The 14,695-nt window shown below is 40.5% G+C and overlaps 1 protein-coding gene and 1 long non-coding RNA gene across 2 annotated transcripts; both read right to left on the bottom strand.

Moving 5' to 3' along the window:
• Window positions 1–3,368: 3,368 nt before the first annotated feature.
• LOC146669860 (uncharacterized) lies at window positions 3,369–5,099 on the bottom strand. The gene is made up of 4 exons (XR_014911742.1): window positions 4,990–5,099; window positions 4,864–4,890; window positions 4,384–4,406; window positions 3,369–3,701 (listed from the first exon to the last, which is right to left on the bottom strand). It is a non-coding gene; the product is annotated as an uncharacterized LOC146669860 (long non-coding RNA).
• Window positions 5,100–6,504: 1,405 nt separating this feature from the next.
• Window positions 6,505–14,431, bottom strand: pa2g4a (proliferation-associated 2G4, a). Its single transcript, XM_085406501.1, has 13 exons — window positions 14,262–14,431; window positions 13,236–13,364; window positions 12,801–12,906; window positions 11,909–11,978; window positions 11,709–11,801; window positions 11,288–11,351; window positions 11,054–11,132; window positions 9,668–9,746; window positions 9,439–9,572; window positions 9,274–9,368; window positions 9,068–9,195; window positions 8,918–8,971; window positions 6,505–7,844 (listed from the first exon to the last, which is right to left on the bottom strand). Exons 1-13 carry the CDS (start codon window positions 14,341–14,343, stop codon window positions 7,782–7,784), a joined length of 1,176 nt encoding a protein of 391 aa, XP_085262627.1. The 5' UTR covers window positions 14,344–14,431; the 3' UTR covers window positions 6,505–7,781.
• Between the last annotated feature and the right edge of the window lie 264 nt (window positions 14,432–14,695).

Below are 14,695 nucleotides of genomic sequence, written 5' to 3'. Positions count from 1 at the left end.
CGACTTTAACGTTAAAAAGACATTACGATTTTATGAATAACTAATGCCAGAATATTCACAAACAGAACAAGCTGAAACATGTAAAAAGGGTGTGAATGCTGCATAAACATTAGCAGACAGCTGTGGAGGACAGGAGGACCTTGACACTGAGCTTAAAATCACTTTTACAGCCCCGCAAAAACAGCACGATCAATTACACTAATGTTAATGTTAGTTCGGTTATTTCGGTTATGCTGCCTTAGCTGGTTCTGTTGGTGGTGTTGAGCCATATTTATTTTAAGAAGAAACAAGCAGACAGTTCACTTGTTAAGTTAAAAGAATAGTAGTTTATTCACAGGACCCAAACATTTGGCCAGTGTACAAACTTAACCACTTTATACTTAAATTTAGCTCTCATCTTATTTAGTACCCCTAATAAAATAAATACTAATAAAACAGGAAATACTCCCTGTGCTATTTTTGTACTAGTGTATATAGCCTGAGCCTGTCACCTTTCTGTCTGTCCTGCACCTTTCCCTTCTCTTTTTCTTTCTCTCTGATTGTAAAATAAAAGTATGAACATGTATTTATAAGTTAAACTTGTGTTTTAATCACACGTTTGATTTCCAGTCTGAGAACTAAGAGTGTTGAGAGTCAGGACAGACTGCGTGACATCTTGAGGAAGAAGCTGATAATCCTCCACAGAGCAGAGTGGCACAGGAGACGGGGAGGAGAGAGAGCCAGGAAACGAGCAGCTTTTATTGCTAAAACAACTGCTCGGGACAAACACAGCGGCCAGCTGAAATGCTCAATAGAGGAGGTGAGTCACTTCCTTCAAGACATCATGAGTGACCCACAGAGGGAACAAGATTTGGGACCTAATGAAGCTCTCGTCAACCCCCCATAGCAGAGTTTAAGTTGACAGAGCCAAGTTTGAAGGTGGTGTGTGAGGTCATCAAGTCAGCCTGCTCAGCATCCTCCCCAGGTCCCATAAGCACTGCCCAGTGCTTCTCTGACATCTGTGGAAGATCTTAAAGGTGATATGGCAGAGAGCAAGAGTTGATGACCAGTGGAGGTGCACAGAGGGAGTCTGGATTCCCAAAGAGGAGGACTCGAAAAACATCAACCAGTTTTGGAGCATCTCGCTATTGAGCGCAGAGGGGAAGGTTTTGTTTAGCATCGTCTCCCGGAGACTGACCGAGTTTCTTCTTAGAAGCAGCTACATTGATCCGTCAGTTCAGAACAGGGGGGGGGGGGGGGCTCCCAGTAGTTCCTGGTTGCCTAGAGCACACTAACGTAGTTACACACCTTATAAGAGGAGCCCACAAGAACAAGGGCGACCTAGCTGTTTTGTGGCTTGACCTGACAAATGCCTGTGGGTCTATCCCACACAAGCTGATTGGGCGTGCTCTACACCTCCACCATGTTCCCAGCAAAATCAAGCACCTGATCTTGGATTATTATGGCAATTTCAGACTGAGGGTCACTTCTGGGTCAGTGACTTCAGACTGGCATCGCCTCAGGAAAGGTATAATAACAGGCTGTACCATCTCAGTTATGCTCTTTGCTCTCGCAATGTACATGGTGGTCAAGGCCGCTGAGGTGGAGTGTAGAGGGCCGCTAACTAGGTCAGGACTGATGGCATCTCACCATCACGATGCCATCAGTCCCAGGGTGCAGGTGGATGTTATGAGGTCTTGAGAGTCTCATCTCAGGGGCAAGGATGAGTGTCAAACCTTCCAAGTCAAGATCTATGGTGCTGAAGAAGGGAAAGGTGACGGACAAGTTCCGGTTTTCAATCTCAGGAACTATAATCCCGTCCATAACGGAACAACCAGTCAAGAGCTTGGGAAAACTCTTTGACTCCAGCCTGAAAGACTCTGCTGCCATCTAGAAGGCAAATGTTACTGCACTAAATTCTGTAACTAAATTACAGTTACAATGATGTCGTTACTTGTGTTACAAAGGTTCTTCAGTTATCTGAAGACCAGTTGGTTAACAGTTGGTCGTATTTTACCCAGTAGGCAACGATCTGTAAATTAATTTAAATTATAAAACTCAAACAGAGATATATAGTCTTTCTGTGTATACTTATAAATTAAAAAAAAAAAAAAACAAACTCAAAAACTTTGGGATGCATATATTCCAGAAATCCACACATTCTGAATGAATAGCTACCATTGATAGGTACTATTCAAGTTAAAATTACCACACTTCTTAATGTCCAAAAGCTAACCTTATCTTCTGTGAAATTTTTCAGTTTTCAAAGCAATCAGATGGACCATACTGGACCGTTTGGCAGGTTACTTCATATCAAACCACGTGTTTGATATTCCTATAGTAAACCTTTACAGTCCAGCAGGTTTTGAAAAGAGAATGAGATAACGATGTAGTTTAAATTAGAATATACAGGAAATAGGGCATTTCATTTACAGTGGCATATACAAAGGGAAAGTTACTACATTTACTCAAATAGTCAGGTACTTAGCCTTGAATACACTGAATAGTGACTTTCTAATCCACATCTACTCATTATCAGTGTATATTAATGCCTGCAAAGGGGATATTTGTCCCTTTCAATACATTTCATACATTTTGCAAGAAATTTAATAGTATGAAATTTTAACTTTAATAACATGTCCATACTTGATCTTTTCATTCATAAAGTTTATTTCTAATGAGCAACTATGTAGCAGATTTTGCATTATGTCATTGGGCTAAAAACAAAGAACCAGAATGGTTGAAAATAGAGATGAAAAATAATGGAAATGAATGACTTGTTGTGGGATGGCCCTGAACAGCAGCATTTCATCAGCAAGATGCAATTTACAACTTGATTGAACTAAAAACACTGCCACCAGGATTCTGTGTCACAGCTGACCCTTTAGCAGTTCACACAGGAGTCAATCTTGACCTATGCTTTTAAACACAACGTGTACTATAAGTTGTCTTCCAACTGAAGGACTTTAACCTTTTTGATTTCAGATCGAAAGCAATTTTTCTAAAAGGCACTTGGATAAATCACCTGCAGTTACATTTGCCTCCAATTCTTTTCATCCAGCTAACACATTAACATTTAACACTCCCTGCATGCAGTTAGCCTGCCCGACAGCCCTGATAAAACCTACACATTGTGTAATTCAGTAGTGTCGAACTCCAGGCCTCAAGGGCCAGTGTCCTGGAGGTTTTAGATAACACCCTGGGTCAACACACCTGAATGAAATGATTAGTTCCTTACCAGGCTTCTAGACAACTGCAAGACATGTTGCCGTAATTTAGCCATTTGAATCAAGGACACATCCAACACCTGTAGTGTAATTTATTTCAAGTACAAGTCAGTCAACCTAGCCTTACTTTATAACATAAAAATCAAGAGGTTTAAACTGGTGGTAATTTAACAGTGTTCATTTATTGTTCAAAACACCACAAACAATTGTACAGAAACAAGATGCATTATGGTCCATGAACAACGCAGCTGTAGTCATGTTCTTCTCCAGCATCTTCACCATCTTCCAGTCAGACCGTCACAGCGGGCTCCGTGAAAAGCGTGGTCATCTGAAATCGGGGGTTTAGGCCTTTAATTTCGTTGATGGAACCGCCGAGCAATCCCCCTTCGTCCGCATGTCAGTCACCTGGAGAGGCTCAGATGTGATCACAGCTGGCAGGCAGGAGGAGGGGCTTACTTTGACCTCTGCCTCATCTTTCTCCTTTTACGCTTCAGCCTGTTGGAAAACAGCAGCTGTCAGTAAAACACTCAATAGCACAAGGACTAAGATAGTAACAAAAATTGTTAAACTATAATTCAGTAATACTAGTTATTGAGATTATGACCAAAACTGGACAGCCCTGTGATGCCCATCAATATCGGACCAATCATGTAAATTTCCCTTCAGCTGTTAAGGACAGGACAGGAGTGTTTTCTATTTAATGATTTTTATCACCACCTAGACCAAGCGAGTTTGTGAGTACATTGACATGTATTCATTTATTCATTCATTTTGTAAAGCTTTTTAACAGTGTTCCCTCAGTTACAAACCTGTACATCTTTAAATTAAACACTGACACTGTACAAACTTGGCTGAAAACTGAATTTCAGTTATTGGAGTAATGCTGCTCAGGAACTATATAACCCAGGTCATTTTCAGTAGATATAATTTTCCCTGCATCCAATTGAAACGTAGGGGCAAACAATTGTCAACATTTGAACAAGCCCAACCTAACATACTTTACAGTTAAAGCTCAATGATATCCACTAAATGTAAAATAAAACAAAAAAAAACAGACTTCCTTCCTTATAAACCTGACTTTTCCAAAGCCTAAACAATTGTGTTGTCTAGCCTAAATTTAAGCAGCTTGGATTAGGGAGCTGACAAAGACATTTTCTTTGTTTATCATGATGCTTACCTGCGCATACGCTTCTTCCTCCACTGAAAAAAGGGAGAAAAAGCACAGTCATTAAGAGTACATCAAGACCACATTTGCGCCACTACTTGGACAACATGCTTACTGTGATGCAGACAGTTACAGGGCCTCAGAACATGCAGTACATGTTTGTACTATAAAGCATTTCACAGTGGTGTTTGTCACGCTGCATGCAGATCTGTTTTCAAACACGCATGGCTGCCTGGGCTCAGCCAGCTAGCTACGGTGCCAACATTACAAGATGCCCCAAAGAAAAGCTTCTAGTAGTATTAGCATTTATACTACTATATGTAGCTAATGCCCTGTTATCACTTAAAATTCTATTAATATTTTAAGGAGCTGGGTAGCAGGGTATATTTAATGATATAAACACGAAGAGCTTAAGGAAGGAGCTAGCAGCATTAGCTGGCGCGGGAAGAGGACACAAACAGCTGAAATATCGATATTGGTTTGTTATCTCACCTTGGCTCTCATCGTGTGGAGAGGTTTCTGTGAAAACGAAAACAATTAGTGATCAGTAAGAGTGGATGACCGGTTAAATTAGCAGATTAAATTGGATCCTGTTAGCGGGGAATAAACTCAACATACCTCAAAGCGAGAAGAGCAACGGAAAGAGGATGTGACGAAGAAAACGAGCGGCTTTTAAAAGTGTCGTGACGTCATGTTCAGGCGACAGCTGAAGCGCCTCAGCTCAACGGGAAATGTAGTCCAACTGTTCAAATCGACGTACGAGCGAACCAGGTGATATTTTCCAACCACTTTTCCTGCTTTCTAAAGGCGACGACCTTCCGTTGAGCACAAAATTAACCCTGCAGTCGAGTTGGTTTTATTGATTTTATGTGTTGTTAAGACTCGCATTTTTTAGTGTACATTACTAACACAAAATTACTGAATCAGCTGTTAAAGTCATAAATATTAATCATAGTAATCGATTATTAATTAATAATGCAATATGTGTGTGTGTGTGTGTGTGTGTGTGTGTGTGTGTGTGTGTGTGTGTGTTGAAATACACATATTCATACACAATGGTGGACTAACACCAAAAAATAGCCACAAACCTGCTTTGAAGATCCTGTTTTATTTCAATGTCCCTTTAGAAGTTCACCTGGATCTTTCATTCATTCCAGCTGTTTTACACGTATATTTTGAAAGTGTTTAGAAATTTATCTAATAACCAGTATATGTGTGTTTCTAAATCAAACCAAATTAACTTTAGATTATCATTGAGTTAAATAAAGGTGATTTAAGTGAATTTAAACATAGTTCTTGGTGCTAGACAGGCTGGTCTGAGTATTTAAGAAACTGTTGAACTACTGGGATTTTTCCACACAACCACTTCCAGGCCCTACACAGAATGGTCCAAAAATATCCACAAATATCCAGTGAGCGGCAGTTGCCTGGGGGAACATGTTCTGTTGATGTCAGAGGTCAGACTGCTTCAAGCTGACATGAAGGAAATAGTAACTCAAATAAACACTTGTTACGATCAAGGTCGGCAGAAGAGCAGTTCAAACCATGAAACAGACGGACTACAGCAGCAGAACCACACTTATTCCCACTCCTGTCAGCTAAGAACTGGAAACTGAGGTTACAATTTGCACAGACTCAACAAACATTAGAAACAGCAGATTGAAACAACATCATCAGATCTGATGGTTCTCGAATACTGATGCAATATTTAGGATGCAGGGTCAGTACTTTGCATAAACAACACAAAAGCACAGCTTCGTTCTGCTGTGTATCAGCAGCTCAGGCTGCCTGTGGTGTAATGGCATGGTGGATATTTTCTTGGCACACTTCAGGCTCCTCAGTATCAGCAGAGCATTGTTTAAATACCACTGCCTACCTGAGTATTGTTTTTGACAATGTCCATCTTCTGACACCAGCTTCCAGAAGAATAACACATCATGATACAAAACTGTCTCAAACAGGATTCTTGAACAGTTTGTGTCGAGTTTCTGCTAATATCAGTATTTGCTTCATAGCTTAAAACAAACATTAAAAGACAAACAAAACGTCTAATTTTTGGACACAATCTGATGATCTTGATACTTTAGACTAGACATAATACAGCAATGCCCTGAAGAAATGATGAAAGACAAGTGTATGAAAATGTTTTTTTATTTCATAGATGTAAAGGTCCATTGCCCACTGACTGAGCTACAAAGCAGGATTTTCCGATTTCCAACATATTCACCTGTTGACAAATGTGACCCAACATTATCCCAGATCTCAAAAATCAAACTCTGACCAGAGATGATCTGCATGGTCCAACTCCTCTGAAGACACCCAGAAGAGTTTACCTAAAACCTGATCAGCTTTAGCTGTCATGCTTCACGAGACAAATGATGTAGTAAAGCAAATCACTGATAGAAAAGTTTTCTTTTTTTTCCTTTTCCTGTCGTTAAACTGGAACATACAGTTATAGAGTTCTCTCTTTTCATAAAATTCAAGGGGAATGGCAGTAAATGTAGCAGTTTGTTCCCTTAGGTCAAGCTGATTACAACTTTGTTGCCAGTATACTTAAAAATATTTGCTCTTCTGCTAATTCTGTTATTGCTTTTAAAAATCTAGTGTAGGTAAAACTTCGTAGCTTTAGCGAAAAATGTACTCCGGTCATTATTATAGAAGAATAAACCTCCAATACATAAAATCTAAGTAAAAACCAATTTGTAAGCATGTCTGTGTTTCTCAGGTCCTGCAGTCAGATCATTTGTAGATTGTAACAATTAATGAGAGATAAAATTATAATTTAACCCTTTACTGCATGGCGTGGTTAAGAAATGTCTTAATAATCAAGTGGATGAAAAATTAGCACTTAAAGTGAGCTTTAAAGGCGGCCAATCAAACCTCTGGATTTCCACATGAATGTAAAAGTCTGTTAACACATCTCCTGAAATGACTTTGTTGCCAAAGAGAAATGTGGCAAATCCCACACAACATGATACGACGCATTAAACAAATATGATGCAAGTTTCTGTTGGTATAATTCACAAACCTTATGCCAGTTTACTCCCATTAATGCCCACTTGTAAGCCCCAGTCCACTCAAAAATAAAGTTTTCAGCTGCCAACAATACAAGTGTAAAAAGGACTAATATACTTATAAATTTAAAAGAAAAATTAACATTCAGCAACAAATTTACTGAAACCATCTGTAAAGATTCTGTAGGATCCTCGGTGCTGTAACCCTTTTCATGAATGCAATAAAGGGTTAATAATTCACATAGGAATGTCAAATATTTATATGATGCCAATGCTCTTATGAATTGATCAGTTTAATTGGCTATACTGAGTTGAGAATGGGCAGCGAGTTCAGGGAAGTTTGTCATGTTTTCTCTTGCATTTCTTTGGAGTCTTGCATGTGTGGAAAGGCAGTTTTCATTCTGCGGCTTCTGTGTCCTCAGTCGGCTGTCCACTTGCGTTTTCTGCTGTCTTTGAGGCCTTAAAGATCAAACGAAATAAGTAAATCAGTAAAAGGAGGCATTGTTGTAGATTTTAGTCCCATCTTACCATATTCCAAAATTTGTTCGGAATGACCCGATTATGAGGGCTTATGATCTAGTTACTGAACTCGTTGCTTTTATGCACCCGCAACACCTTATGAAAGAATCCTATCATTTTAATTTTATGTAAACGATTCAGATCCACAAAAGCTGAACGATATATATCATGACATCGTTATGTTGCCTAACAACCACATACCAATAAGATTACCCCCCCATCAATTATGTACCCATAACACCTTTTAAAAGCATTATATCCAGGGGTGCACATAATTAGTCCGCAGGTGTGGATTCGCTGTCAAAATAAAAGACGCAAACCAGATAAGAAGTTGCAACGCACGTTTGCATACATATTAAAGGCACTGTTTTTGTCTGCTAGAGTGGGATCTTCACACCATATTCTGCACCACATCTCTGTGCGTTCATCATTTGTTGGAAGACAGCTCACCTCTTGCAACCACTTTTCCGAGAATACATGCTTCTTTTGCGGTTCGGACTCCTTCTGACATTTCTTTGGAGGTGGAGGAACACTAAAGTAATTGCTTAAAGGAGTTTGCTTCTTTGATATTTTTAAGAGTGCTAAACAAATGTCTGTCCTCCTCCAGAAAATCTTATGTACCCAAACGCGCATTTCAACTTCTTATCTGGGGCGTGTCTTTTATTTTGACAGCGAATGCGCACCTGCGGACCACTTATGTGCACCCTGATTATATCCTTTTCATTTCACAGCCAAAAGCGCCAACAGGCCAAACAGTACCGCAGCATGAGCATACACGAGTCTTCCTTGAGTTCATCTCCGTCCACAAACTACTGCTAAACAATCAGGGCACTTACCACTTTAATTTCACAACAATAACATCTCAGTCAGCAAACACTAAATACAGTCATTTTTGATATTTCCAAACTGTGATGTTTACCATATCAATATCAAATCACACCATCTGAAACATTAACTTATGACGTCAGGTTTAAATGCATTGGCATGTACTACTACTAATAATAAAATATTACCTTCTTTTTCTTTTTCTTCTGTGTTTTGCGGCTTGCAGAGCTCTGTAGTAAAGTCTAGAGAAGAGACAACAGTTTGACATGATGTGAACAAGACGTTTAATGAAATTGACTTATTGTATATATATTTATTATTGTTATTATCATTCTTACCTTTAGCTCTGGATCCTGAACTTCATGCTCTGACTTGTACAGCTCTGGGTCTAAAGGTCCGTTGGTGATTCTGTGAGGCCCATTGGCCATCAGCAGCACCGTGAACTTAAACTGAGCTACAACCTCTCCTGAGAACAAGATACAGGCGTAGGGTTAACAGCTTGTGAATAATTCAAACCTGTCTAGCAGAGAGCCAAGACGCTCACCCTCTTTCTCATGCAGCACACTGAAGGGCTGTAGCAACTCATGTTTGGCACACTCCACCACGCCGAGTCGGGCTTTGGCCTCATCCTCAAAAGCTCTGAATGAAAAATGGCTGTTAGCACCCAACTCGCTGTCAGCTGGCTACAAGTAAAGTGTGGTGTTCCCACCTGAGAGTGAAGGGCATGGCATCGAAACGTCGCTCAACCTCGCTGAAGAACGTACGAGAGGTCTTCATCTTTAAGCCGTACTGTTTACTCGGGTCCCTCTTATAAATCGTAGTCCGCAGACCCGAGTCTCTGGCCTAAAAGCAAATCGCATAGAACACAATACTTCAGTGCTGATTACTGGGAGCAGAATCATAACATCCATTCACAAACAAGAAGAAAAACAACAAACCTTTCCTTCTCCAGTGCTGATTAACACATCCACAGCGTAGACTTCATGTACCTCAAACTCTGCCTTCTCATGGTCTTTTCTGACAATCAACAGAAAGAGCAGGCAGTCAAAACACATTGCGAGCGTCAGTTTTATTCCACAATACAAACAGTCCCACAAAAATCATTCAAGTTACTCAGGAGGATCTCCCTCTAAATATTTTTCATTCCAATGCAGCACAACTACCGCTGTTGACATCGTCACACAGGCAGAAAAGCTGCGTACATGCACACAGTCACATTCTGGGGCAATGCCAATATTCAAAAATAATAACTTGGCCCATACCTACCCTGCACTGGACAGCAACACATTACATGAATATACATTTATGAAACTTTCTTTCTTTTAAATTCATGACTGAAAAAACTGTCACATAACCAGATTTTCTACAGTTGTACAAGAGTTAGCATCACAAAACAGATTTCTTGGGATTGCACTGGAAGGTGGATGAAGTTCAGCAGTGGGATTCTCCAAAACTGATCAAATTCAGTGGTGGGATAGCCTGAGCGAAAATATTTGTTTTCTGTTTTCCTCTGTTTTCTGTCTTTACAGAGAACTTGGATTTATTAAAAAAAGTCACAAGGCCATGCAGTATTTTATTTTTTTTAAATCTTTTCAAATGACGTGGGCATTTGTTATGCACGGCTCAGTGTGCACATCTACCATCTGGTTATCATTTTTCTATCATCCATATTAAGCCTGCTCTTTCCTCTTGCATTCATCCCTAGCAAGCAGGCTCACCCACCCTCATATAAATTCAGAGGAGACAGAGCAGTCTCTTTTGTAGGTGCGTTTGCTCCTTCAGTTGCTTTTAACAGTTTTGTTCATTATTACCTAAGCTGGGAGTTATCAGCAGCCCTGTTTCAGTTTTACTAGTTTATTAACATTATTTTTAGAAGATCAACCTGAATCCGAACCAGCCCACTGAGTGGTCGGTTCTCGGTCTTCCTCCTCTTGTTTGTTTTTGCGTTGGCTCCAGTTCTTCTTATTTGTATTCGATCTTTGTAAGTAATTATTTTTGAATTATTAAAAGTGCCTGCAACTGCAGCAGCTTTGTGGCATCTTGTGTATGTTAGGTTCCTTTGATTTGGGAGACTAACATGCATGTTAGGTTAACTGACGGTTCTAAATTGGTTGTAGGTGTGAACACGTGTGTGAAACTGTGTTTGTGTCTTTGTGATAGCTTCGTCATAGACTGGTGACCTTTTAAGGGTGTGCCCTCCCTCTCACACTGTTACAGCTAAGATAGGCTCCACCCAAACTATAACCCTGAATTGGACGAGTGGAAGAAAACTGAGGGAAATAGGGTGATTTTGTCTTTAGTTCATATTTATTGCAAAGATGTACCTTTGCTGGTCTGTTGGGTTCTGGATGATGGTCTTCTCTCCATCTATGACATGTTGCTTTAACTGATGAGACAGCATACCTTTAAAACAAAGAGATGGGCGGAACCCATAAGCTTAAAACATGAACTGTTTCCATGAAAACATTCCCATACATCTCATTAATCCCACACATCATCATCTTGTTATGTGAAGACAGACAGCACATTAAAATACAAAGGTTTTTATAGGAACCCACCCTCAATAGGTGTGCACTTGAACGACTGTGCGATCTTGTTCCAGGCTTCTGTCACTTGAGTGTTCTGAGGCAGAGAAAATTAATTACTTTCACATCCAAATTACATCTTTGTACGACATAACCGTTAAAATACATGTGAGACTGCAAATAAGTTTACACCTAGTTTGTAGCAGAACTAGTCTATGATGGTATTCGAGCCAGAAAAATGTGGACTAAAGAGTAGCAAAGAAGCACTACTGGAGCGAATTACACATCCATTAATTTTCTTCCACTTATCAAAAATGCATTAAAAGTAAGATCTGTGCCAAATTAATAATTACAAGTCATTTAGATGTTTTGATGACTAAAGCACACCCCTGCAGAGAATATTAGTCCTGATCACAGCTGACGTGGAAAAGCCTCATGAAACACTCAAACATACCTGGTTACCAGGTTTCACGAGGCGTAGCGCTGCTTCTGCGCATAGATGAGCTGCTTTGATCACATCAGCTTTCCGGCCTGTGACGGGGTTCTCCTGCATATAGAAAAACAAAAAAAGACGACTTCAGGACTCACATGAGATGATACAAAACTGTGACCAAGGTGTGATATGTACACGTGTCTGCTTTTTTGTTTTTTCACCTTACTGGCTCCCACGATAAAGCTGTGAGCAACATTGGCGATGAAGCCATCAACATGAACTCCGAGATCGCTACACAAAATCAGAAGAAAAGGAAAAACGAAAGAATTAACTAACTGTAGGATACAGATCATGCCTTTAATTAAGTGCTACCCGGCTGTCAAATGTACTAGTACTGATGCAGGAAGTAATCAGATCAAATCTACTGGGAAGGACAAAAGATCGTTCCACTTTGGAAAATTAGCTTAGTGAGGACTACAATAATAAGAGAAGGTCAGACAAAAATACACAATTTAATCTGCAATAAATGGAAGCTATAACCCAAGGTGAGTTTCTTTTTTGGCAGTAGATCAGCTGGAATATGGTGAAGGACTTATTATGAATTCAAGGCAACAGCATTACTGACTGTATTAAACTTTCCAGACGTGCCCAGCAAAGAGGTTAGCAGAGTGAGACACATTAAAAAAAACAAAAAATATAAAAACCACATCACGACACTTGAAGAAACATCTTTACAACACTGAATATCCACACACAGCACAAAGACGTTACAGAGGACAAAGACATTAGTGGCAACGCAACAACTAAGATGAATCGACTTTCTTTTTCAAAGCCAAATACTGCATTTGAGTAACGTCATATATGGGATTTAGCGGATAAGATGGGCAGTAAAGCTAACATCCGGCATACCGCCCGTTCTAAAAAGAAACCTTACTTGTCGTTTGCCACACACACAGCACACACAAGAGGCAAGACCATAGAGATGAAGGACACAATCAACAGCAAAGAGAAAGCGGAGCTATCACACAGAAAGTAGGGAGGACAATACATTGGGAGACTAGAGACACACGGGGGAAAGGAGGGGGTAACATTATTACAGTGCATGGTGCCTACATTTTGACCAGATCCCCATCTTTAAGTGTGTAGTCAGGGTCACTCTTCAGGGGAGAGAAGTGGCAAACACAGTTATTGACTGAGACGCTGGTAGGAAACGCAATGCCTAGAAGAGGGAGAAGAGAACCACCAAGTCTTCATTTGGAAATTATCCACAAATGTAATCAAGAAAGCCATACAAGAATGGAGTATGGAGGAGTATATCACTTAGAAGATCTACTCTGTCACCATGCTAGTTTTTAAAGCCCCTTCTGCTATTAGAGTTACTCGATGCTGTGCGAAATGACACAGAAAACACTGCCAACAGTTTGTTCTACTGGATCTAATTTCCTTGATGTGTCCACCTCGGGAAAACAAAACAAAACAAAACAAAAAAAAACACAAAAAACCCCACAAAAAACACAAAAACCCATAACGGGCAGATGCGGGCCTCACCTTTCTTCATTTCTTTTTCCTTCTTGAAGACCTTCCCGGTCTCCACCATTATATAGGCATCACCTTTTTCACAGAGACTGAGCACTGACACCCCGGGTTTGGCTGCTTCCATGACCAGACGGAGAGCCTCTGGATGAGACAGGAGGGAAGTCAGGCAGATTGATGCATTAGCTCACTATAAGTTTTTTTTTCTGATTATGTTAGCATGCTAGACCTATGACAGCTGAGATAAGCTCCAGACCACCACTGTAACACAAACACAGAGTGTAAATATAAACTGTGGTGGCCAGGATATGCATTTAATGTACTATGAGGTAGTGCCACAGCAAATATGTCCCATCTCCCGACTGCACTATCCATCCAAATAGATTAAATGGATAGATTTAAGTTTGTTTTTCATTACAGCATTAATCTGACCAAGTACCTCGACCTAATTACTGCTTAAATTGTTAAATACAACCATACATCTTGTGCGATGTTTGAGATCTATAGAATGCAGGTGTTTCCTGTGTTTTCATCATATAATGGAGCAGTGATCATGAAACCACAATGTGCTGGTCGTTAAATGCACAAAGAAGCCTTATGTGAATGATTTTAGAGCAAATTTCATGCTGTCGACTGACCATGAATGTAATCTGTCACCATAAACGTAGTTTAAAAGAGCTTCAGCTCATGACCGTTTACGTGACATTTACAGCCGAACACCGGTCACCATTCTGAGCTAGCTGGTTTGTTAGCATCCCACACTAGTTAGTGACACAGACAGCTGCCTGTAAGAAACCCTATCGCTGCTGTTGGGAAACAATAGCAGAAAGCCGAGCAGTCGTTCAGTTATTCAGTTAGAAGCAGCTTTCAACCGACCCGGCTGCACCTGGTAGCTAGCTAGATGTGATAGCATATGTGTGCTTCGAATCTAAACCACATGGTTGCTGCTATAGGGAACCAATGTTAGCTGCTGTACGACAGGCCGAAAAGAGCAGGTCGTCACATCCAGTCACCGACAGTTACTCGCTGACATTAACTTACGGTTAGCGATGTCACCGCCCATCTTGTACTTGGTGACGACCAGATCCTCGGCTATAGTCTGTTCTTGCTCGTCGTCGGACATCTTGGCAGTGTAGTCTGAAGTCGCTAGTCGGCTATGGACAGCGACAGTTCCCCTCGGCTCAGCTCTGACCGAAGCTGCTACCGCAAGCCCCTCCCACTTCACCCTGACGTAAAGCGACCCCAGCCCGCCAATAAAGTCGCGCTACCAACTGTTTAAACCATGGCTGTGAAACATCCGGCACGAGGGTCTCGACCGGCTCGCCAAATGGTGTAAAAGCTAGTTTCTCTCAGTTTTTGGACAACAACTGTGGGTTTTGGGGGTTTTTTTTTTGCTTCTAGCACCTTTTACAGGGTGTAACTGACTTCTCCCCCAGCTGTAGCTGAGAACAATGAAACATTAATAATTATATTTC

The sequence above is a fragment of the Rhamphochromis longiceps genome, linkage group LG5 (genome assembly GCF_057381845.1).
Source record: "Rhamphochromis longiceps isolate RC_006_pf linkage group LG5, R_longiceps_female_GT1.1, whole genome shotgun sequence".
Taxonomy (NCBI): Eukaryota; Metazoa; Chordata; class Actinopteri; order Cichliformes; family Cichlidae; genus Rhamphochromis; species Rhamphochromis longiceps.
Note: the sequence above shows the minus strand (reverse complement) of the source record. Positions and strands in the feature narration are given on the sequence as shown.